Source organism: Dipodomys ordii, unplaced genomic scaffold, assembly GCF_000151885.1.
Source record: "Dipodomys ordii isolate 6190 unplaced genomic scaffold, Dord_2.0 Scaffold70, whole genome shotgun sequence".
Taxonomy (NCBI): domain Eukaryota; kingdom Metazoa; phylum Chordata; class Mammalia; order Rodentia; family Heteromyidae; genus Dipodomys; species Dipodomys ordii.
This window is the reverse complement of record NW_012267286.1, coordinates 7,511,974-7,538,302: the sequence shown is the minus strand read 5'-3', so window position 1 is coordinate 7,538,302 and position 26,329 is coordinate 7,511,974. Positions and strand designations below refer to the sequence as shown.

The 26,329-nt window shown below is 39.5% G+C and overlaps 1 protein-coding gene across 2 annotated transcripts in view; it reads right to left on the bottom strand.

Annotated features, from left to right (window-relative positions):
- Positions 1-2,660: 2,660 nt before the first annotated feature.
- Papss1 (3'-phosphoadenosine 5'-phosphosulfate synthase 1) overlaps positions 2,661-26,329 on the bottom strand; it is a 65,517-nt gene continuing 41,848 nt past the window's right edge. For both annotated transcript variants that reach the window (XM_013023821.1, XM_013023822.1), the window contains 3 exons: positions 22,892-23,160; positions 14,098-14,327; positions 2,661-3,386 (listed from right to left, as the gene is read on the bottom strand). In XM_013023821.1, the coding sequence (XP_012879275.1) occupies positions 3,248-3,386; positions 14,098-14,327; positions 22,892-23,160 (638 nt within the window). In that variant the 3' untranslated portion in view covers positions 2,661-3,247. The remainder of the gene's footprint in view (positions 3,387-14,097; positions 14,328-22,891; positions 23,161-26,329) is intronic.

The window sequence follows — 26,329 nt, the reverse complement described above, 5'->3', positions numbered from 1 at the left end:
GAAGCCAGCATGGGCAGGAAAGTCTGTGAGATTCTTCTCTCCAATTACTCACAGAAAAACTGGAAGTGGCGCTGTGACTCAGGTGGTAGAGTACCAGCCTTGAGCAAAAGGGAGCTTAAGGACAACGCCCAAGCCTAGAGTTTGAGAGAAAAAAAAAAGTTCCTTCTCATATTTATAATTTACCCTCGTAGTAGCAAAGCCATGGAGAAAGAGATGGAAATGCTCAGGGATTGGACAGCTACTTGGCCTAAAAGAGTAAAGTCCCCATAACCCTTGAAACTAAAAGGACAATAAAAATCCTATAACACTAAGTGAGGGGGTCATGCCTGTAATCCTAGCTATTAGGAAAGTGAGGAGATCAGGAAGATGGTGGTTTGAGTCAACCTCAGGTAACAGCTCTCAAAAGCGCATCTCAACAGACAAAGCTGGGCAAATGGATGCTGGCTTGTCATTCCAGCTACCCAGGATGTAAACAGGAGAATCCATGTCCAGAGAAATCCAGGCATAAATCTAAGACCCTAATCACAACATAGCTAAACTAAAAATGGCTGGGGAAATGGTTCAAGAGGTAGAGCACCTGATTGGCTAGAAGCACTATGTGAGACTCTACTGGCTTTTTCTCTAGTGTTGCAAGAGTTTTCAGCTGGCTCAACTTTGGAGTAATCTGAAGATGTGCAGAGGTACCTCACAATGCTTGCTAACCTTTCCTCTTTATAGTCCCACTTAACTGATTATAAGTCTTACAACAGGGGAGATTTTAAGGAATTCCTGGAAGAAGTCCAGATAAACAACAAATCCCTGAAAACTAGAGACTGAAATTAGCAGAAAAAAAAGTTCTTCTCTTGCTTTGTTCGTGGTGACTTTATTCTTCTAAATAATTATATGAAATCCTTTAGGATTTCAAGAGCCCCTGACAATTCTTTGAGGAAACACTTGTTTTGAGCATCATTAACAAAGGAGAAATCCTTTATCAGCCCCCTAGTTATCTCCCTAGATAGCTCTTGAGAGGCTAGATTTTTCTTTTTATCTCAATCCAGAAAAAAATACTGACTGGGAGTTAGGTGGACAAAATGATTTTTGGAACAACTTATATATTCAGAACAAGACTGTGTGGAATCCAAACGGAAATAAAACCAAAGAACCTTGCAAGCCCTCTGAGAAATATACACTACACTTTATAAAAGAGGCCTGGTGGGTAAAATACCTCCTGGCATTGGGAGCCAACCCTACTCCTGGATACACATGTGCTAATAAAGACATACCAGATGTGGGAAGCATAACTTCCGAGTTTTTCCTGATAAAATATCTGAATGCTGACTTCCAAGATATAGACACAATTGTTGCCCTCACGGATGGAAATAAAAACTCCAATATGTGGTCTTGATTATCATGGTGGAGTAGGAAACTGACAAATTAAGACACCCTATTTCTGCCAAGATGACTGCACTTTCTTTCCCTTCCTCCTTTAAAAAAAAATAAAGTATTTTTCCATTCACTTTTCCAGCTGATGGATAGATAAAAAATGCCATTTAGATTTCCAAGACCACTTGGCAGGAGAGGTTTATTGTAAGGGTTGAATGTATTAAAGATTGATTTGAACTCATTTTTATGAACTAGGAAGAGGGGAAGTAAAATTTCCACCTGTATGAGATTTGGAGATTAAAGGAACACATACTAACCTGTGAACTAGTGGAAGTTACTGGTTGCCTTTACTTGGCTCTCTTTTGAGAATACACAAGTGGGTGGCTAATCCGTAGTTATGGAGGTCTGGGATCATGTGGTCACCATGTCCCTCACTGGGGGGGACTAGAGTTTGGGGGTCACAGTGTGGACTAGAGTCAGAAAGGACAACTACTTGGTGAAATCCATGGTTAGTTTTTGACCACATTTACCACAGCATTGTCAATCATTCTTTTCTTCAGACTTTCCTAGTTTTACAAGTACTGTGTAGTATTGAAAATATGCTATGTAAACTCAGAATCAAAATGGAATAACTCACTCAGGTCAAACACTATGAAAATGGAGTTGGAGGCTATAAAGGGGATAGGAACATGCCTGGGGGAGCTTGGATTACAAATGTAAATCCAGGAATGTGACTTTCTGGGAGACAATGTTAAAAAGTATCTTTCCTAACAAGGATACAAGTTAACTCATTGTAACAGTGAGATATACAAGGTACTATGTTGAAAACAAAGGTTACAGCTATGGGGGTGGGGGGAGGTTGGGGAGGTGGGGAGGGAAGGGATGGGAGAGGAAATACAAAGGAGGAAGTAACAATCCTTGATAGGAAATGTACTTATTACCTTACTTGTGTAACTGTAACCCCTCTGTACAGTATCTTTACAATTAAAAAAATTTAAAGTATCTTTCCTTTATGTTTTTCAGCTATTTTAACTGACAGTAAAGTCAGTCAGTCATACTACTAAGAAAAATGAACATTAGAGATATAGTTGGAGAAGACGGTTCAGTATTTAAATGGACTAAGAATGCTTTATTATTTCCTCATTAAAAGTATTCAATACAGACTCATGCTGTTTGAATTTCACTGTGTATCACAGTATGAGGGACTGAATACTGTACCCTGAAAGGTACCTATAGTTTCCCTCCTTTACTGGGAACTTTTTCACAAGGAAGAAAGATTATAGAAGGTATCGTATAAATAAGAAGCCAAAAAATTAATTTTATTGAATAAAGGAATTTGTCCACAGCTTACACAGATCGTAAGAACACTTCAGATTATAAGAGCTGAAAGATGATTAACTGGAAGGCAGAAAAGAAGCAGTTTACATTTTCAATATAGAAAAAAAAATTTAATTGTTACAGATGTCTTGTAAAATTCCCAGAAACAAGTTCTAGCCAAGTTTACTGTTTAGTGATTTTTCCCCCCTTCTGTTTCTTAAGGGAAGAAAGTGACATTCTATATATTACTGGTTAGAACTAATAGGATAGCTTGAAAAAAAATCATGAGACAGAAGCATAAATATAATATAAAAAGACAAGGTTTAAAAATCGTATTATAAGAATATTAAGTAGAGTAAGTGGAAAAGATACATTAAAACAAGCAGTGGGTTACATAGTTCAAACAGAGCTTGTAAGGCATAAACAACATAATAGCAAGTTAAGGAAGAAGATAAGTCTGTTTTAGAAACACATCCAGACACACATAACTACAAAGAAATGCCACCAGTGACTCTATGATTCCTGTGGTACTCAGTGAAGTGTCATAGGTGGGCGACAGGCTAGCAGTCTAAGCCTTCTCTAAGGACTTATAGTACTCCGTCAACACAGTCCAAGCCTTGGGAGCCATGAAGCCTTCTGGAGGTTTCTGGCCTTCCCGAGCAAGTTTGCGCATTCGTGTTCCTGAGATGAATTCAAAATCTTCATGGCTGAAAAGAGAAAATAAAATGAAAATTATTTCACAGCTTGAGGAAGTTTACTGTGGGATTTTTTAAAAAGCATTTGTTCTAGAGCTGGGAAATGTGGCTTAGTGGTAGAGTGCTTGCCTAGCATGCATGAAGCCCTGGGTTCCATTCCTCAGTGCCACATAAACAGAAAAGGCCAGAAGCGGCTCTAGTGGTAGAGTGCTAGCCTTGAGCACAAAGTGGCTCAGGGATAGAGACCAGGCCCTGAGTTCAAGCCCCAGGACTGTCAAAAACAACAACAACAAAAGTACTTTTTTCTCTCTGTGCTTATTGGATTATTATACTAGTTCAATGATAAAACATATCCATCTGATGTCAAATTTGTCATTAAGCAAAATATCACATTATTGAATATTATCATCTTAGAACTAGGAAAAATTCCTATGGAAAATTTTTTTATTGAGTTCACTGCAGATTCTTATAAAATTGGAAGCTACAAAGTGAAATAAAAATATGACCAATGTTAAAGAAGGAAGGGAGTCTAAACTACATGGGCCAAAGAAAATAAATGTCAAGGATGAGAGAAAGGAGGGAAGTCACAGAAAAGGAAATGAAAGGGGGGGGGAAGCCAAGAAGCAGAACTGGGAAGAACACGGGGAGGAGAAGGAAGAGGAAGAATGCGGATCTTCACTAGTGGTTAAGGCTGGATGGGCTCAACCTTCTCAGCACAGAGATCAGGGCCTTGCAATAATAACACAAAAAGAACCTGCGTGGGAATCCATCAATCACATCTTTAGGCCAGAGATGCTAAACCTCAGGGCTGGGCTGGGTCAGGAAAGGCTTAGGACCTGGAAGCTTCCTGGAGAGATAAATTCTAAACTTTTAGTTTCAGAAATAGAAAAGCCATGTGACACACATCAAGTGCTTGCTCTTCATGGTAATAAGAAAGAAGCAGGCTAGCCAGGTACCAGTGGCTCACACCTGTAATCCTAGCTACTCATGAAGCTGAGATCTGAGGATGGTGGTTCAAAGCCAGCCCGGGCAGGGACAGCTGTGAGACCAGCAGGCCAGAAGTGGTACTGTGGCTCAAGTGGCAGAGCACTATCCTTGAGGCTGAAGAGCTCTATGTGTCCAGAGCTCAGTGTCCAGGCCCAGAGTTCAAGCCCCATGACTGACAAAAGAAAAAAAAAAGGGAAGAAGGAAGCAGGCAAGCAAGCAGCTTGCTGGACAACTCTGCCTGAACTTTTTGATTAAAGGAATGAAGCCAAACCAATTTAAGTCCTTTCTTTCCCTCAGAATGCCAAACTATCTGAAATCCAGAAGGTTGCCTGCATTCCTCCTGAAATTGCTTTTTTAACCAAGGTCCCTGGGTACCTCTTTTTCCTGAAGCTATTTCACACTCCATCTGCCCCGCATGCCACAGCATTTCTTCACCAAATGACATGAGAGTTTGTTTCCACATGGTACTGGTTTCACTCCACCCTGCTACACAAAACACATTTCCCTCTGCCTCTCTCTTGTGTGTCCTTCCATCTCTGTTGCGTAAAGACATTGGATCAGAAGCCAGGTTCCATGTCTTGATACAAGCACCAGTATGCTCTATAATTAGCATTCTCTAATTTTCACACATAACAGTACGTCTTTACATGGTTATTTTGCAGAAATAATTCAACCAAATAAAAACTAAGACATCTCTGGTATGATTTCAAATTAGCCCTAAAACATTACCTATGAGTAATCAGGAATTTGCCAGAAGCTGGAAGGGCTACTAAATAAAGGACTTTAGGCTTTCTCTACAAAGCAATTCTAATTAGGATCATTTCATTGCTCTGGTTAACCAATCCTGCCAGGCACCTGGAAAAAGAAACACGGGCATGTTTGGGTTTTTTCCTTTTTCAAAACCACTTGGTTACAGCTTCTTATAATCTACAGCAGACACAATGCAAGCTCTTAAAAAACAAAGGGGAAAGGGTTAGAACAGCAGAGAGGGAAAAATAGAACATGACAGCTAGCAGCCTACGTGGAACCCTTAATAAACACACTAACCACATGTGGCCAGCATCTTGATGAACTCCACACTGCAATGACTCTTGGCCACTTGCTGACGATTTTAAATCTTTACAACCATCTGCGGTCCCTCCATCCACATATGTGACCATCAGAGCCACAAGCTCAAGCTGTTCACACGGACAAGAGCAGGGTCAGCAGATGGCCCTGCAGTTGTAGCTTTTGAAGGTTCATATTCAATTAGCCCAGCTTCTTAAAGATCTTAACTAGACGATAAGTAATTCAAGGAAGTCAAAGGAACTTCTCCTGTGACAGAAACTAAAACCAATGGAGATTACTGATAGATGAATCAAATTAATCATTTGGGATTCTAATTACCCGTTCACTTAATGTGAAGGAAGGTTATTTATAATGTATTAAAACATTAATTTTGTCGTTTGTGCTGGGGGGGGAACACAAGGCCTCATGCACACTAGTCACTCACTATATCCCAGCCCTTCTTAAGTCTGAGATTTAAAATGATCTCTTTGAAACCAGATGAAGTTATTTACAGCTTTCTTTCAGAGATTTAAAAAATAATAAGCACTGTTTGGATTCATATATGGCAATTTTGACTATTATTTTTTAACTTAGACCAATTGAAAGTATATGAAAAATGTAATGACGTAGAATCTACTTAACCCAATTCTATGACTTGTCATGCCTATCAGCACCTCTGTTTTATAAAGGCTACTGGACAGCTTCTATTAAATAGTTAGTCAATAACGAAGTCCCACGGTCTCCCTAAAGTGACACCCCAAACTGACTCAACATCCTTCACCACAAATTGTCATGAAATCTACAACCTATCATAGAGTAACACAGGGGTTTTAAACTGAATGGCCATGGGCAGGTCTAAGAGGATCCATAAATATTCTATGTATAAAATTTAGAGCATCTGTGCTTTCAGACACTGGGCACCATGCTGGGCACTGGTGGCTCACACCTGTAATCCTAGCTACTCAGGAAGCTAAGATCTGAGGATCACTGTTCAAAGCCAGCCAAAGGCAGGACAGTCCATGAGACTCTTATCTCCAATTAAATAACAGAAAGTCAGAAGTGGCGCTGTGGCTCAAGTGGTAGAGCACCAGCCCTGAGCATAAAGGAGCTCAGGGATGGCACCTAGGCCCTATGCCCAACAAAAAAATTTTAAAGCCTATATCATTATATATCTTCTAGAACAAAGCCTTTGATTATTCAAGAATGGACCTTTTCTTTTAGAAAGCTAATCTCAAAAGCTTTCAGATGTCCAATTGTCTAATTCTTAGTCCTTGCTATGAGATAAATGGCTAAGTTTGGTTGTGTTACATTCTCCTCTCATCAGACTCCGTGGTCTATTGGGAGAAGCGCAGTATTGCTCTCAGTGTTACTTCCTGTGTACTGCTTTTAACTATAGGCAGAATATGTATGCTATGATCTGGGTCTAAAGTGCTTCTCAAAGGCCCATGGAGGCATGGTTCTCTGCTTGGCATCAGTGGAAAGTGGTGGAAACCTCTGGCAGGTAGGACCTACTAGGAAGTTTTAAAGGTATCACAGCCAACAAGCTATGGGCTGAAACCTCTAACACCTGAGCCAAAATAAACTTTTCATCTTTTTTTTGGGGGGGGGGTCCGTTCATGGGGCCTGAACTCTGGGCTTGGGCACTGTCCCTCAGCTCTTCAGCTCAAGGTGAGCACTCTACCACTTGAGCCACAGCGCCACTTCCGGCTTTTTTCTCTTTTTGCTTATGTGGTGCTGAGGAATCGAACCCAGGGCCTCAGGCATGCAAGGCAAGTGCTCTACCACTGAGCCACCTTCCCAGCCCCAAACTTTTCATCTTTTGAAGTTGATTATCTCAGGAATTTTGTTACAGTGATGAAAACTGACTAATACATTCCTAGAGTTTTAGAAGATGATAGTCCAAAGATTTTAATTATCAAGAGTTAGACCAGAATTCATGTACTGAATTCTAGTGAACAAGGACATAGCTTTAATTGTATTCATTAATTTCCTTTACATTTGTTTCCAGGATTTCTGTGTTCATCATTTGCTTTCTGTTATTTAGACATGTTTATTATATTGTTTAGACTATCACTGTTTATTCAAAATCCAGCACCTCTAGCATGCTCAAAATGCCCATATAGTTATAACTATAATTGCAAAAGAATCCATGGAGATTAAAAGAGAATCTATTTACCCTACAGAACGACAAACTAACCAAGAAGACCCTAAGTCTTGAAGTAGGCCAATCCAAAAAAAAATTGGGGGGGAGGGGTCCAGTCGTGGGGCCTGAACTCTGGGCCTGGGCGCTGTCCCTCAGCTCTTCAGCTCAAGGCTAACGCTCTACCACTTGAGCCACAGCGCCACTTCCCTTCCGGCTTTTTTTCTTTTTGCTCATGTGGTGCTGGGGAATCGAACCCAGGGCCTCGAGCATGCAAGGCAAGCGCTCTACCACTGAGCCACCTTCCCAGCCCCATCCAAATATTCTTAACAATGATGACTTTACCATCCTATGCCCCCACCCCCAGGGAAACAGCCTATCATGTACAGCACAGCCTCCCCAGTGCAGAGAATTATTTTTATCCAAATGCCAATAATGCATGGTTGATAAATGCTGCTAAATGGCATTCTAAAAAAAAGTTGGTTTGTATTTTGATATGAATCCCACTCTTGCCTGAAAAAGATACAGAAAATCCCAAAGTCACAGGAAAAAAAGAAAAAAAAATAACAGAAGAAAAGGCATGAAGGTGTGAGACACAGAACTCACAGCAAGAACTCTTTACAGTAAGCAGGAAGGTCAATGATGGGGCACACTATACTTCACACCTGAGGGAGATCACAGTCAGATCTCAACAGAGCGGCATCTGCTGGCATGGACAAAGGGAACTCACTCCATGTTTTCAGGGGAAAGGGAGAATAGCTAAGCAAATACTACCCACCCTCAGTGATGCCTGAGGACCTGAGTGTACCATAAGGAAGCCATTTTTGTAGCGTGGGTGAAGCCTTCACAAGGTTCATCATTCAACCCTGTCCTGCACGTGACAGCAACGACCTCCAGCAGTGTCATATCAGACCCTGCTCTGGAGCCATTGGACCCCTCACAAAGAACTTCACATCCCACGGAAAACGTGCTCATGAAAATTAAAAGCATAAATTATAAAGTAGGACACAAATTCACTTATAAACTCAACTGTGCTCCATTGGGTTAAATAGATGAGTTTTTAAAAAGAACTAAGAGCAAACCACACAAAAATAGTGGCAGTGGCGAATTAGTTAACTTTTTTCATCACGGTGACCAAGATATCGGAAAGAACAACTAACAAGATAGTTACTTTGGCTCACAGCTGCAGAATCTTCCATAGTACATGGAAAAAAGGGTGCAGGGGATGAGCTTGCATTGCTTTGGACAGTGTCAAGGCTCCAGTGAGCTACTTCCTCCAACCAGGCCCCTCACCCTACCTTTCATCATCTTCCTATAATGCCATCTTATTATAACTCTATCAAGCGATTAAAAGAGCCATTACATCAGAGCTTTCCTGATCTAATCCTCTCTGGAAACACCACCACAGACACACCCAGAGTCCCACTGGATCTGCACATTAATGAGGCCCAGGCTTGTGTGTGTTTTTTGTAATACTATGAGTAGGCCCGGCAGTGTAAAGTTGCTTCAATGTTCAGCTCTTAAGGGTTTGGAATAATGGCTCTTTATCATCATCACCTTGTCAAGTTCAGAACTCTTTTTTTTATGAAACGATTTGAATATAGTCAACCTTTTTAGTTAGTTGCTAGATGAGTGAATCTTTAAATTTAACCTCTTTACCAGAAATTTGAATTTGTCTATATCCAACCTGCACTGTGACAAGCCCATCTTTTAAAAATGTTGATCTATTCCAATTCTGACCTTTCAAATGACTGCCTTATCTGGTCCTTGACTATCTCATATCCACTGTTTATTCTGTTGTTCTTTCCAGTCCCTTTAAGGACTTAGTTATGCACTAACCCTCTTCTCTATAATGTCATTATTCTCTTTTTCACTTGTCCAGGAACCCATCCCTGATACACTACATTTGTCCAGTAGAGTTAGCTAGTCTTCTGTTAAGTACTCATCACTCTAGAATTTGGAGGACAATGACAACTTCTCATGGTTTCTAACTACAGGTTCCACTTCTTTTTTTGTTTTTTATTAAATGTCAGTCGTGGGGCTTGAACTCTGGGCCTGGGCGCTGTCCCTTAGCTCTTCAGCTCAAGGCTAGCACCCTACCACTTGAGCCAAAGTGCCACTTCAGGCTTTTTTTGCTTATGTGGTGTTGAGGAATCGAACCCAGGGCCTTTGCATACAAGGCAAGCCTCTACCACTGAGCCACCTTCCCAGCCCCTACAGGTTCCACTTCTAACAATGGCAAAGATTCAATAAATAATAAATAAATGAATAATGCAGCCAGTGTCAGTGGCTCATGACTGTAATGCTAGCTACGTAAGAGGCTGAGATCTGAGGATCATGGTTCAAAGCCAGCACAGGCAAGAAAGTCCATGAGACCCTTATTTCTAATAAACCACCGGAAGTGGTGCTGTGGCTCAAGTGGTAGAGCACTAGCCTTGAGCTGAAGACCTCAGGGACAGCACCCTGGCCCAGAGTTCAAGCCCCAAGACCGACAAAAAAAAAATCCAAGCAGAAAATGCCCACTGGTATGGTAAGCAGAACTCAAAAATGGCCCTGCTGCCCTTTACCTATCAATATCACCATGGTATATTGCTGGAAAGCAAAATGGATTTTGCAGATACAATTAGTCACTTGAACTTTTAAAAATCTTAACAATTACCTAAGTAGGCCTAACATAATAATTAAGCCCTTTTTTTTTTTTTGGGTCCGGTTGTGGGGCCTGAACTCTGGGTCTGGGCGCTGTCCCTTAGCTCTTCAGCTCAAGGCTAGCACTCTACCACTTGAGCCACAGAGCCACTTCCAGCTTTTTTCTTTTTGCTTATGTGGTGCTGAGGAATCGAACCCAGGGCCTCAGGCATGCAAGGCAAGCGCTCTACCACTGAGCCACCTTCCCAGCCCCAATAATTAAGCCCTTTAAGAGCAAAACATTTTCTTAGCTAGAAACAAAAGAGAAGTCAGAGAAATTTGAAGCATGAGAACAATACCACTCAAAGGAGGTTCTACCACTGAGATGCAGCCTACAGTGATTCCTGCCCCGCCCTAGAACAGGGAGCAAGCTCTGCCAGTAGTCTCTAAGACTGTTGGGACCTCAGCTGTACAACTCTAAAACATGAAATCTCCCAAATTCTGCAAATAACAAGGATCTTCATAGAAATAGGCCCTCATAGAAGAATCCAGCCTGGCCAGAGAACACAGGCAAGCTCACTCAAGTCTTTTGACCTAAAGAACAACAAAATCCATGTTGTTTTAAAATGGTATATTTATACAGATTTGTCACACGAAGTTAGCAACTGGGAAACATTGACTTGTAAGTTGAAGAGTTCCAAGCACAGAAGCTGTGACTAGTTAGGCTTTCCCATGAAAAGCATACAAAAGAAGGAGAAAAAGTTTTGAAGGATACACACATTTAAAAAAAAAAAAAAGAGGGCTAGGAAGGTGGCTCAGTGGTACAGTGATTGCCTTGTATGCATGAAGCCCTGGGTTTGATTCCTCAGCACCACATAAACAAAAAAAGCAGTAGAGCACTAGTCTTGAGCTAAAGAGCCGAGGGACAGTGCCCAGGCCAAGAGTTCAAGCCCCACGACCAACCAAAAAAAAAAAAGAAAAAGAAAAAGAAAGAAAAAAGAATCAGAGTCTCAAAGTTTGTAATATCTTCAAGAATGTGCTTGTGTAGTCCTAAAACTGTATTTCTTTGAGTACTTAATATAGTTAATATGAAGCTCTTTAACTTCCTAAATGTAAACAGATGATTTTATCATAGTTCCTATCAATAATATCTTGCCTGAAATCTTCATGAAATTTCCCCCCCTAAGCCTTGTCTTACACTGGTACTTAATAAAATCAAAAGCTACAAAATCATTAATTACATAAAAGCTGGAATTGAGTAACATCCATTAATCAAACATAGACAACCTCATATGTGCATAATTAATAACTGTGTTTTCTCACTACATCAAAGACTATCGCCTTTCCACAAAATTTTAATCACTTTCCAACATATTCCCATCAACTTAATTATATTTGAACACAAATACAAAAAGCTAGAAAACTGTGGCAGTTTTAAAGCTTCCCACGTTATAACTTATTAAGATTTGGTAACCCAAAAAAATTCCAAGGAAATGAGCCACTCATGCAACTAATATAGAATTCATCTTTGGAAAATCTTATGAGAACTGATGTAATTATTTAGTTTTGAATGATTAAAAGAGAGACTTAAAGCAATACTATACAGATTTAACCAAACATCAAAGTTATCAAGGGCTTACCAGCACATCAGTCAACTATATGCAGATGGGTTTCTGGGGTCCTGTGTGTGATTAAGCCAGCTGACCATGAAAAGGGACCACAGTAACAAAATGTACCAATCAAAGAAGGGCAAGAGAAATGCTCAGCTCTTTTCTCATTTGGCTTTGCTTTCATAATACAACAAAATGGAAACTAGCTTAAGTGCATTCAGCCTCTGGCAGGATGATTCTACTTCTCTCTCCTTGCTCCTTCTTGCTGCTATCTAACTGACCTAATGTGGGTCATGATAATTCTCAGAATAAGATAATGTTCAGAGCTTCTTAAATGCATACTAGACACATAAGTGGCATGCTGGATGAGAAGTAAAAGGTCTTCCATGCCAGTATTCCTTGACACCATGTGTTCTATAGATCTGTGGGAAGGCACTGTTACCCTCACTCAGGGGCTCTAGGTGAGTGCTTTCAAGACTTAACCACTGGGTAGGACTCTCCACAGACCAAGAAAATTAGACTCTTCCCTGGTGACCTGTATAAGTTTAATCACAAAAGGACAAACTGTACCCAAAATATTTTCACTTTCCTTCATAATGTATTATTTCTTTCAATCACTTTTTGTGGTAATAAAGTTAAAAGTTTACTAAAATTGCTAATATTTTTCCTAAAATCCTTGTTTCACAAGCTTGGTGGAAAAAGTCAATTAATGTATCTTAGTATACTACTTGTTTAGCTGTATTTTTTTCAGATGGTGAAATTATAGTGCATATACACAGAAATGCCTGCCTATTATATATATATGCATATATGTATATATATACATACATACACACACACATGCACAGACACATATACCCATATATTTTTTAAAAGCTAAATAAGCCTAATATGATTTAGAACTATTCATAGGTGCTAGCAAACCTGATTTTATACATAAAAAGGTTCTGGTTAGTTGTTGATTTTATCCTGGTGTGGCTCACACGTATCCTGGATCTGGGTTACATGTGAGATCTTCAGCAAGCAGACTAAAATAGCTCCGATCTTAAATTCAACACCTAGACTAGGGAACATCGAAGTCCTTTTACACTGCCTGACCCACTTATGACTTTCTTTCCTGTTCCTTCACTTTCCTCAGACCTTCTTGTATTTTAGCTACAGTACATCACTCAAAGAAGCCTACTACTAGCTAAAAGCATACTTGTCTCCAAAATTATTATGGCCTTATATAAGAAAACAAACCCTCCAAGCTTCAATAGCAATAATAGTATTTTTTTATCCAGATAACATATCTATCTCTAATAAATTAAATGGAAAAAAATCAGTGTCCCTTTTAGGAAAAAGAATACTGTTTTAGTCTTCAAAAGATTTCATTCACTTTCCTGTCTTCATTGTGACAAAATAGACCATACCAAATAAGCAGGCTGGGTCACAGTGAGTATTATTCCTTATATGGAACAATTGTCAATTCAAATGCAAGCAGAAAGATCAAGAGCTCACAGATTAAAGGGTCCTAGGCCACACAGCCAGTTTTCAGTTAGGACCTCAGTAAGAGTTAACACTCATAAGGTGGAAATTAAAGCATGTTTTATTTATTTATACTCCTATGTGTAAACTCATACTCATAAATGATGTACTAAAGGTTGCAGGAAGTACAGCCTGACATTGTGGCATGAACTCCTGCTCCTCAGGAGGCTCAGGCTGAGGGAATGATAAGGCTAAGCCCAGCTTGGACAACACAACAAAAACCCAATCATAACAAATGACAAAACCCTACAGATGCTGAGCCAGAAGGAAATTGCCTGGTCCACTGCCATCCTTCCAGAGATAAAGAAACAAGATGGTAAACACACATCGCCTCACACAGCAAGTACATGAGTAGAGCCAGTTACTTCTGATTCTACAGCATCACAATTCATTTTTTTTATATTTACAGAGGGTACTACATACAGATACTATCTTCGACAGAATCAAGTACAGTTCTGTCAGTGAAAAGGAGATAAATATATACTATTGCCACCAATCATTTGTACTTAATTTGTGCATCAGACATAGTGAGCACAGACATATCAATACTGCCCTTAAGAACCACAAAAGTCCTGAAACAAGAAAGCATGAAACTAGATTCAATTTTCATTTCTACTTCTAATTTCTAGAATAATGAGAAATTAGTTCCTTCATCGGCTTTTCTCTGAATTGAGTATCAAAAGCCTGTCATCAGAACAGCTGTAAAAAGGAGACAATACACTAAGCCCTGGGGGACATACTCGACCCCAAAGTGTCTCAGAGATTTTGCAGAGAATGTAGAACTTACTGGTCAGAGTCATAGTAGTCCATTCGCTTCTTTTTCTTGTTGTAAGCTGCAACTCGAAAGGGAACTATTTCCAGAGTGATTAGGCCAGGAGCCATGGTCAGCACTTTGGCGCCGTGGGTTGGTTCATAGAGATCCTTTCCTGTTTCTGGATGAGGCATGCCGGCAGGATCTCTGCCGACGATGTAAAAGTTGGCCCCTGCCACCATCCGTGCTCTGCAATGCCACTGAACCTGGAATGGAAGCTTGCATATTAGATGACTATGCTTTTTCATTTTTGTACTGAGTACTTGGGGCTTGAACCCACGTCTTCAGCATTGTCCCTTAGCTTTTCCACTCAAGGTTGACACTACCACTTGAGCCACACACAGCTCCAATTCTGGTTTGCAGGTACTTAACTGGAGATTACTATCTCATGGACTTTCCTGCCTGGGCTGGCTTTGATCTGTGATCCTCAGATCTCAGCTTCCTGAATAACTAAAGATTATAGATAGGCATGAGCCAATACCCTGTGACTTTGTTTTTATTTGTTTTTTATTTTTATTTTTGTCAGTCATGGGGCTTGTACTCTGGGCCTGGGTGCTGGCAGTAAGCTCTTCAGCTCAAGGTGAGCGTTCTACCACATGATTTTGCTTTTATCTGTAAGAATGTGAAGCAGTAAATGGATACGTTCACAGGCTTTTCACATAATCATTGTCAAACAACAGGGAAGCTTAATAAACTTAACTGTATCCTCTGCAGAAACCAGAAACAAAATTATCCCAAGAAATAAAATACATAAATGTGTGTGCATATATTTTATATTACGTACTTAGAAGAGATATGTGAATATATTTATGTGTCTGTGCATGATTTTACACAACTATGAAACATCATTTGTAATATTCAACATCTACTCTATGAAGTTAGAAGAGAGAGCAGTGTTTATACCTTGGAGGAAGCAACTATAAGGGGCTTTGGAGATGATGGAAATGTTCCAGGAAATGGTATATTTGAGATCCAGGTGCTGGTACTCAAAGTGTGCTGAATGTAATTTTCATTGAGCCATATGCACATTAAGAGCTTTTCTGGACATACATTTAACAGGTTAAAAAGCTACTAGAAGAAAATGACCTAAGCTACATGCTTCCTTACATAAGCTACTACTGAGTAAATCATGTAATTAAGTCCCTACTGTTCAAGAGTATGACTATGGGTAAACAGCCATCCCAAGCTAACTTTGGAACCTATGCTTTCACATTTAAACCCATCACTTAAAAACAAAAATTGTCTAACACGGGGCTGGGAAGGTGGCTCAGTGGTAGAGCGCTTGCCTTGCATGCCTGAGGCCCTGAGTTCGATTCCTCAGCACCACATAAGCAAAAAGAAAAAAGCCGGAAGTGGTGCTGTGGCTCAAGAGGTAGAGCACTAGCCTTGAGCTGAAGAGCTGAGGGACAGCGCCCAGGCCCAGAGTTCAGGCCCCACGACTGGACCCAAAAAAAAAAAAAATCGTCTAACACAGCACAGTGGGAAATTTGAAACTTCAGAATTATTTGCAGTTCATCTGAAAAGAGAAAAACCCTCAAAGGCTAAGCAATGTGGTCAAGAAACTTTAGGATAAATCCATACAAATTTGGCCTTAGCTCTCCTTTCAGCATAAGGTTGAAAGTTTAGGGGTTCACATGACCCTACCTGTACTATATGAAAATAAAGAATAAACCATGATTACTAAAAATGCATAACCAGAACACTGTTATTGACTTATTTTCATTTTATCTCTCTTGATAATTTCTCTTATCTCAGGCACTGGCAGTTTAATTAACTCAGCTTAAAAAGTGAAGCAGTACAAGGATGTCATATTCCCTATGTGACTTGGTCCAAACCTGATCAAATTGGGTTTCACCTTTTTAAGTTCTTTCTTAAGTTCCTTTACGTTGTTTCTACTAGTATTCACTCCACACTTTCAAATGGCATGCTTATCCTTCTCTGTCTCAACTGGTAAGATTTAGTAATTTATAATATAGACATTATTCTCATAGCATTTAGATTTGGTGGTATAAAAGGTGCTATCTGGCTCTTGCTTCTCATTTCATTTACTCAACATAGTACTACCAGTATCTTTGGTAAAATCACCTACAAGATAGGAGCTACAGTATTTCTCTCACAGAATTTTAAGGAAAACAAATAGAATGTGCTAACTTGAAAGTAACATTTATTACAATAAATGTTAGCTTTATTATGTTTCCCTTCCTGAACAACTACTTCTTTAGAGTTAATAATTGCCTTGATGTTTTGTTTGCATTTAGCTTTTTTTTTTGCACTTGCTTAGTTTTCCACATACTTGTTTCTATATACCTTGGTCTTTTAATCCTTCCTTGTAAGCACACAATGGTGTGTATTTCCCTTTCCATCCTGTCTTGAAATGCAACCATGTGGTCCAAGTCTAGCTAGCCAAGGAATACAGCCAAAGTGATATATGCAACACTTCCAGATGTGGCCCTAAAAAGCCTCCCTAGAACTGCTCTACTTCTTTTTCACCATCGACCAGCTGAATAGTGAAAAACCCTCACAGTCCTGTAACTAGATTGGTTTCTGTTCTACTATAGCTCTAATAGTACTTCATTGAGCTATGGCAGGTTCTATAAGAAAGCGGACAAAACAAGATGCCCACAGTTGCTGCTTCCCCACATAGTGCTCTATGCTACCTCTGCTTCCATCTACCCTCAGATCCAACTGTCCATAAAAACTCTGGTCAAAGAAAATACATACTAAAGACCTCTGCTATTTCATGCTCAACTCTTATCAAGCGGTTAGTCAGAATATTCATCTATCACTTTGCATCTCCCTTCCAATGGAAAAATCTTCTCTACCCCATGGAAATCAGAAGCCACTGTGCTGAGTTAAATTAAAAGCAGTCTAAGTTCTCTGAACTTAAGTGAAGTTAACTTGCTTATTAAATATTTTCACCTACCATTCCAACACCAAAAGGTTGATAAACTAGAAATTACTGACTTAATTCTAGTCTGTCAGGAAGCTCAGATCATTTAACCCAACCCCTTTTACTTTTTTACCACGAGAAAGAACTGGGGCCCAGAACACTTGGTTACCTTACTGGGGGTTACCGAGCAACGGGCAATGGTCAGCTCTAATTTTGAGGACAGATGAGAGAAAAGAGTTGCAGCGGAAAAATGGAATTGTTACAGGGACCTGGTAGATGTGAAGAATTAATATTTTTCAGGTCAATGCAATTCATAGTTGTTATTAAATACAGATGGCTGCACAGTCCAAATTTAGAAAAACAATCAATTCATGGACAAATGATAGTAGAGCATCATGAATCAAATACATAAATAAGCTAATTCTATGTATCTAAAGACCATGCAAGATCTTTTCAGAAAGCAGTATTCATTTATTCTCCAGCCATGTTTGTTTGTTTTCAAAATAAATGGTAGCAAACATAATCAAGTTTCACATATTACAACACAGATTTCATATGAGACTTTTTTTAGGGGGGGGGGTCCGGTCATGGGCCTGAACTCTGGGCCTGGGCGCTGTCCCTCAGCTCTTCAGCTCAAGGCTAGCGCTCTACACCTTGAGCCACAGAGCCACTTCTGGCTTTTTTTTCTGCTATGTGGTGCTGAGGAATTGAACCCAGGGCCTCATGCATGCAAGGCAAGCGCTCTACCACTTAGCCACCTTCCCAGCCCTCATATGAGATTTTGTGATCATGGGTGTTCCACACAAGAAACATGTAACTAAAATAAATAAGGAGAAAGCAAAATCATCCAAAGACCTCCAAGAATGCAAAGCTACCACTACAACTTGGGAGCAGATGACTTGAATAATTAGGCTCAGATCTCAAGAGCTAATATTTCTGTAGGTTACTGGGAGCTCATGCCAAGTGCTTATAGGAGGAGCAGGTTTATATTGTACCGGATACTCTACTTAACTGTTCCAGATACTGGTATAAAACCTGACCTAATTAACAAATATACTGGCATTCATTTGGCAGTATTTTTCTCTTGTCCCTGTTCTTAGGTACCTGCTCACAAGGCGTTACTTAACCCTGCATCATTTTCATGTAGAAAAGTATCAACTTCCAGCAAGTTCCCATTAAAGTTAACGAATAATCCTCATTAGCATTTTATAAACCCAAGACATAGCTATTAGTGTACATCCTCAGATATATCTTACTTTTAGTACTTTTCTACTATACGTCTGTAAAAGCCTTATTTATTCCTTAAAAAATAGATTTGGTATTTAATGATATGAGACATACTGACTTTCCTATATTGTAATTAATTACTCGCAGATTTTAAAAATGTACATTCATAGAACCATTTTAAGCATTAGAAACGTAATCTCTCTGCCATATGATCCCAATACCCCATTCCTAAAATGGAATTTGGGGATCAAGCAATTAAATCTTTATAGACTGGAAAACGAGGAACATCCTGTTGATAACCAAATAGTCTTAACAGACGTTCATTGTTCTGAAAAGCATTTGTGCTAAAGAAACAAATCTGGTACCAATGTCTTCTAAATGACCTACAGAAATAACGATTAAAGGAAGAGTCATTGTTTTTATTTTATTATTACGAGTTGGCAAATAAGTATTACTGGCAGACTTTTTCCTGATGTCACTGGAAAAGCTACAAAAAAAATGAGGGTGTTTTTTTTTTTAATCACAAGAAAATTCTTCTCTTTAAAAGCAGCAAACAAGTTAAACACATAAGAGAGGCACTAGAGAAAAAGAAATAGACAGTTTTCTCTTAAGGCATTCAATCTAACAGCTACATCCTGCCAGGTTATAAACACTGATGATCCATTTCATAGTTCAAAACATTAGATGTTTACTAGAATTTCTAAAGTTTATTCCTTACAAGTTCAGAAAGTTAAAACTGCCTTTTGCTTAGGTACCAAACCTAGGACTTCTTGACAAGAGTCAAACCTCTTAGCTCATAATTTACACTCCTGGCAGAGACTATAGGAAGATGAAACTTGGAGGTGCTTGTATACTCTCTCTAGAAAACCTGCAAACTCTGAGTAGGTACCCAGAGGGCCAACTTCTCTGTCCTCTCTCTAACTGCCAAGGACAAGGCTATTTCAAGATGCTGGGCCATGATGAGCCCTCGTAGAAAGAATATGCTTACCTCCCTGCAGGAAGACAAACTGTGCAATAAGGTGGTCGCTGCCCAGCAATAGAGTTGCATAGACTCATTTCAGTCCCAGCTTGGTGTTTTGATGGCTTTAAATGAACAAAGACTATGTCCTGGACCTAATTCTAGTCAGGCTGCTTTGAGCTTTTTAACCTTGGCCTTGGGTGTCCATCTATGTTAGCTCTAACTGCCCCTCTTCAGTGACAATCTAGGGAAATCTATTTGCTGAACTACTTAACTTTGCCAGACACAGGTGGCAAGGTATAATCCTAGCTACTCAGGAGGCAGATATCAGCAGGATCAAGGCCAACACAGGTTAAAAAGATTGTGTTCACACAAAAAGACATAGTCTGAAATCTTCATGCCAGTACTAGTGTCCATAGTAAAACACTGGGCAATCCAAAGGCCAGTTGATCTCAAGAGCTTTCCCTAAGAAATCCTGAATTTGATCCTTGTTCTCAGTCTATTTCCCAAAGGTACACAAACTTCAACACAAGTGAACTGGGTCTGTGGCACTGGATGTGAGAAAACAGATATAAGTCAGAGAGAGTAGAAAGAAAAGGTTTTTTGTTGTTGTTCTTGTTGGTTGTGGGCTTGAACTAAGGGCCTGGGCGCTGTCCCTAAACTTCTTTTTTACTCGAGGCTAATGATCTACCCCATTGAACCATTACTCCACTTCCAGCTTTTGTTTGTTTTTTTTTTTAAGTGGGTAACTGGAGATAAGTGTCTCATGGACTTTCCTGCCCCAACTGACTGCAAACTGCAATCCTCAGATCTCAGCCTCTTGAGTAGCTAGGATTACAGGCATGAGCCCAGCTTAATATTTTTCTTAGGCCTCTTTAAGTTTTCCTTTACAAACATACCTGATTCTGAAGTCAGAAAACATAAAAATCTTCTCCATTTAGCCAAAGAAGCCTATCTGACCATCTGGAATATTCTCGTTAGAGAATATCTTTGTCAGGCACCAGTGGATCATGTTTATAATCCTAGGTATTCAGGAGAAAGTTCATGAGAGTCTTATTGCCAATTAACCAGGAAATAGCTGGAAATGGAGCTGTGACTCAAGTAGTACTACGCTAGCCTTGAGTAAAAAATAAAAAAGAAAGAAAGAAAAAAAAAACTAATGGACAGCATGCAGGTACTGAGTTCAAGACCCAGTACCAGCACAAAAAAAAGAGAGAGAGGGAGAGAGAATATCTTTTTTCCATCACTGACTATTGTATTACATTTCTATCCCCCATTCTCACTTTTTTCCCCCTTTTTTGTAGGTTGTGGAGCTTGAACTGAGGGCTCTTTTGCTCAAGGCTAACACTCTACACTTTGAGCCACAGCACCACTTCCAGTTTTCTGGTGGTTAACTGTAGATAGGAGTCTCACAAAAAAAAAAAAAAAGAAAAAGAAACAACTTTCCTGCCCAGGCTAGCTTTGAACCACAATCCTCATATCTCAGCCTCTTGAGTAGCTAGTAGCTAAGCCACCTTTTTTTTTTTGGTCAGTCGTGGGGCTTGAACTCCGGGCCTGGGCGCCATCCCTCAGCTCTTCAGCTCAAGGCTAGCGCTCTACCACTTGAGCCACAGCACCACTTCCATGAACCACCTTTTTTTATACAGGCAAAAATCATGGGAACCGACTGAAAAATAACTAAAGCAAAAAAGAAGCTACAGGTCTGTCTAAAGTAGTATGGCCTTAAGTTCAAACTTCATCCCTGTCAAAAATAAATATACCCCTAAAATAAAATAAACATGAATACTTGTATCAGACTCTAAATTTACTTAGGTCATTCTTACATTAAAAAACATTCATCCATTCACTCAAAAGAACTTCACACCACCCTTAAGATGATGATGCAATGTTGTCATCAGCACTAGTAGAAAAGCTAATGGAAAAAAACTATTACTTTCCAAAACAATGAGTTCTTCCTTAAGATACAAGAACTAGAAACCAGGCTGGTCTCCAGTCAACATATAGGGTTCTAGAGGAACACATAACACTCACTAAAAGGGAAGAACATGCATTTTATCTGACATGGTAATTTCAATATATTATTTAGATTGAACAGATAAAAAGAGTTGAACAGATTTTAATCTTTTAGCTTGTCATTACTGTTGGTTTTGTCTGTTTTGCTTGGATAAAGAGGTAGCAGAGTACACAACTCAATAACTAAGCAGCAAAAAAAAAAAAAAAATTTAGGCTTGAGCCCAAATCAAATTCCCTTGGATTCTCTTTTGGTTTTGTTTGTTTTTTTTAGAGGAAGATACCATACTGTTTGCACCACTAAATTTCTTGGATCCTTTAAAACCAGGATTGCCTGTCAGATAAATCTAAGTGAGTTCATCTCCCTTTAAAGCAGAGATGAAAAGGAATTCAATAATAATGTACATTCCATTCTTGAAAACTCAACAAGAAGCTGGCTGCGAATTTCCCACCCATTATTTTTGAGGTCACTCACTCATTTGAGGTCATTCAATCATTCAACAAATATTTACCAAAATAAAAAAAAAAAACCAAAAAGCTACCCTGCCTTGAAGCTAAAAACTTAAACTTTCTTCATATATATATATATATGTATATATATATGTGTGTGTGTGTGTATATATATATATATATATAAATGGATTTTTAAATATTCTAACATTCCTTTGGATTTGGACTAAGAATAGAATTCCCAAACTTTTCCCACCACCCCACTCCCATCCAAGAAGCAATTTACTTCCTGACTCATTTATGTTCATCAAAGAACAGATGAAGAACATTTTCTGAAAACTTTTCTGAGACACTGAATGCATTTTGCATTGGAAGCTGGGCACAAGCTTCTATGGACCAATGGAATAATTCTATAGTTTGGATATGGAAAGTTCACACAAAGGTTTATGTGTTAGAAGCTTGGTCTCCAATTTGACATTATTGGGAGGTGGTAAAACCTTTAGGAAGTGGAGCCTAATGGGAGTTATCTGGTCATTGGCGTCATACCTTTGAAGATGGATAACAGGACCTTGGTCCCTCTCAGGACCTTCCTAGCTATAACATGAATGGTCCTATTCCACTTCACACTTCTTCCATGATGTGCTGTCTGACCACAGGCTCAAAGCAATGAGGCCAACTGATAATGAATTGTGTCCAAACCAATGAGCCAAATAAACCTTCCTTGTGGATTATCTCAGGTATCTGTCATAGTGACAGAGAGCTGACTGACCTAGATACCATGCTTCCCTTTTCGCTGATATCCCTTTAGCTCTTGCAAAATTCAGGAAAAGCAAAATCAGCCGAGATCTGCACCAGGATCTAGAACTTTGTTATAGGAATAGGATCAGTTTTGTTGTAGCTATGTTGTAATATGGCTAGTGGATATTAGAAGGCCTGTATTATACCTTCTTAGCCTCCCTTAGCCTCTGACTAAGGTAACTATCTACCACCCTTACAGGTAAGACCAAGAACCACATTAAAAAGCGACAGAAAACTCTCTCTACCTTCCCCTGCCAAGAAGGGTTGGGGGTTACAGCTAGAGAACATTCCTGACAGCAAGAGAATACTCAGATATGCCCCATATTTGGAATAGATCTGACCATCAGAGAAAAATCAATAGATGAGCTGATGATACTAATATGTTAACAGGAATAAGGTCAGCACTGCTTTAGTGACAATTGTAAAAAGCAATCTACCTCCGTTGGTCCAGCATACATCATGGGGGATGGGAAGATGGCCACCACTGTAGTTTCAGGATTCAGGATCCCTTCCTCCAACACAGCAGCATGCTGCTTCATGCGCCACATCAAAGGAACATCATCATCCTTTGTCCAGCCACCCAGAGGATGAAGGAGGAGGACAGGGCGACGGTAGCCTCTCTCTAAAAGTTGCTTGTGGGTATCCTGCATTAACAGAGCATGTCCATTGTGTACTGGGTTGCGTAACTGAAATGCGAAGACAGCATCTGTAAAGAGAATTTCCAGAGTTAAGGATTTCTGACACTATCTTCTACAGGATAAACAAGCCTTCTTAAAGCTTGATGCTTAGGATTAAGCAAATATATGCATGTGCTCTGAATTAAAAATGTATGGAACTGTACACTGTTCCAATTACTCTAGGACATCATGGTATATATTCTACTGTACATAAAGATGCCTACAGATATGCAATGTAATAACCAAACATTTATAACAGTCATTCTGTGCATCCACGGGAAATGAGAATAAGGGCCACACTATCTTTCTTGTACTCAACTCTCAGCTCAACTGCTTACAACACATATAAATTCTTGGCTTGTGATTCAAAGATCCACCAGATCCACTCCTCCACAAGACCCAAGTTGATACTGCTTTATTGAAAGGAGACAAAACAATAGAGATAATTGTAGTTACAAAATTTTGCTAACTATCCAAGTAGGCTCATTATGCTGAGCTACTTAATTGGCTTTGGTTAGCTTGAACTTTATTTTGTTTTGTGATACCTAGTTTTAGATTACTGCTTAGCAATGGTACTCATATCCCTTATGCGTACCATTGCTATCAATCAAACAAAAAAAACTGAAAGATTAATTAAGGGGATTAACTACTTCCTGCTTGTATCACTGGCTTCATTCCTCCATGATGCTTGCTGTCAGGAGACTTTTGGTAGAAGCCATGGTTCTTCAGGGTACAGAGTAATTTCAGAAAACAGAGACCATACATTTAGAGAAGTTTTGTATTTCTGTCCTTCAAACATCTGGCACACCATCCCACCATGCTAACCCAAGCTTGACTCTGAGAAGAACATCTTTCCTCCCCTAATAGCCACAACGGAGATATCGTCTTCAGTTGGTTTCAATGCCAAGCCTCTCCAAAAGCACTGGCTGAACAAACACTATAGTACAGCTTTCAACTTTTTTTTTTTTGCCAATCCTATATTACCTAATGTTTATTGTATTCTTTTTATTATTGGAAGTCCTTACATTACATTTTTTTGGTTTTGTTTTCTGTCAGTTGTAGGGCTTCAACTCCAAGCCTGGGCACTATCCCTGAGCTTTTTCACTCAAGTGGCCACAGGGCTACTTCCAGTCTTCTGGTGTTTAAATGGAGATAAGAACCTCACAGACTTTCCTGGCCGGGCTAGCTTTGAACTGCAAGATCCTCATGTGAGGCACCATGCCTGGTTCCTTAAGCAACATTATTTACAAGCAGAACTTCTTTTTCACCTAGGAAATGCTGTTATGACATTATGTACCAAGCACAGCAAAGTCTTAGTATAAGTATACAAACATTTAAATTTATTCTGCCTTGAGATACAGGTGATGTAATAGTAGTGCAATGCTTTTTTAGACAGATATAGATAAAATGTGGAGGTAGGAAAGCAGGGATACGTCTGAGAAGCACCCTCTTTGTCAGAGATACAGGGCAGGGAGCCAAATGTAAAACCAGGCTCAAGATTATCATGATGAATTCTGAACACCCAGTTAGGAAGGACTGGTTATCACCTAAGTTTTTTAAGTGAAAAGTGAAATGATCATTAGTGGCTTATAGAAATTAGCCTAACAGGACTGTACAGAATTGACATGGGAAAGAGCAGAAAGTAAGTTGGTAAAGTACAGAGACAAAAAAAATAATGGAAATATATTTACATATATAGCTGCTATGATGTGCCACCACATAAGCCTCTTACCATCAATTTCAGGACTAGCCTCTGTAGCTCACTGGTCTTTACAGTCAAGAAAGCCCACAGACTTTTAGAAAACACCCTTAAATATCCTTCCAACATCTCCAATCATTCACAGCTTGCAATTCAGCAACTCCACAAAGCTTTGTCAAAATTGTTCAACCCTGCACACCGTGTGCTAGTCTGAAAGAAATTATGTAAGCTCTTCCTTTTGTAATCAACGGGACACCAACACTCTGTGTATAATAAATGCTAACAGGCCCTTACTTGGCTTAAGTAAAATTCATCCTTCCTCCCCAGGATATCGGTCAATCATCAGGATTCAAAGAATGGGCCATCTGGAAGTATATCGCCTTGCAATCAATGGTAGGGATATTTACTACAGACCTCCCCATCCTGCCAGCGATGGAATGGCCTAGAAACAGCCAAACTGACTACATGAATGTTGTATAAAAGACAAAAGCCACAGAGCATAAATCAAAATATTTCCAGGATGAGAGAAGAGGGAGGAAAAGGTAAGAAATGAAGCTAGAAAAAATAAATTTTAAAAAGTAGTCTCGCTTTTTTCCCTAGAGCCCAATAGCACAAGTTACTAGATTCCTAAAAGAATGAACAAGAACAAGTAAGCTCCTTGGTCTGTTGCTTATTTGCCTCAGTCTAAAGTGGAAAAGTAAACAAAACAGCACTACAAATCTTTGATGTTTGATGTCAGACTAATAACTGGCTCTCAGCTACTTAAACCAAAGATGCAATCACTCATTGTGCAAAAGTCTCCAAATAATTCAAACTGCCTGACTCCCAAAGAAGTGTGCAAAAATAGACGTAATATTAAAAATATCTAATTACCAATAACAATTCCATGATAAGAACTCTTTACAGTGCCAATCATTAATTTGTTAACTATCAATCAGCTCCAGATATGAATTCAAATTTTGGCAATAAATAAATAAACTAAGGTAGTCTCAGCTAGTCCTCCATTACATGTGGATGTGTTCACCAGAAAAAAGTGTAGTTAATTGTAATAAACCTTCTTGTCGACTGCAAATAATAGAAGATCCACTAGAAACCTGTTACAATTCAACGTATTGTCTCTTTGAATAAGAAATCTGGAGACAGATGACAGGTTTCAGTTCAAAAACTTAAAACAGTGTTAAGGACAAGAGTGCACATAGTTGATATTCTCATAAACAGAAAACAGCTACAGGGCCAGGCGCCAGTGGCTCACACTGCAATCCCAGATACTCAGGAGGCTGAGATCTAAGAATCAGCTCAGGGAAGCCCATGAAATTCTAAACTCCAATTAACCACCAAAAAAGCTGGAAATGGAGCTATGGCTCAAGTGGTAGAGTGCTAGCCTGGAGCAAAAGAAGTTCAGGGACAGTGCCCAGGCCCTGGGTTCAGAACCAGTACACATACCCAGGACACACACACACACACAAACACACACACACACACCAGCTAGAGGAACAGTG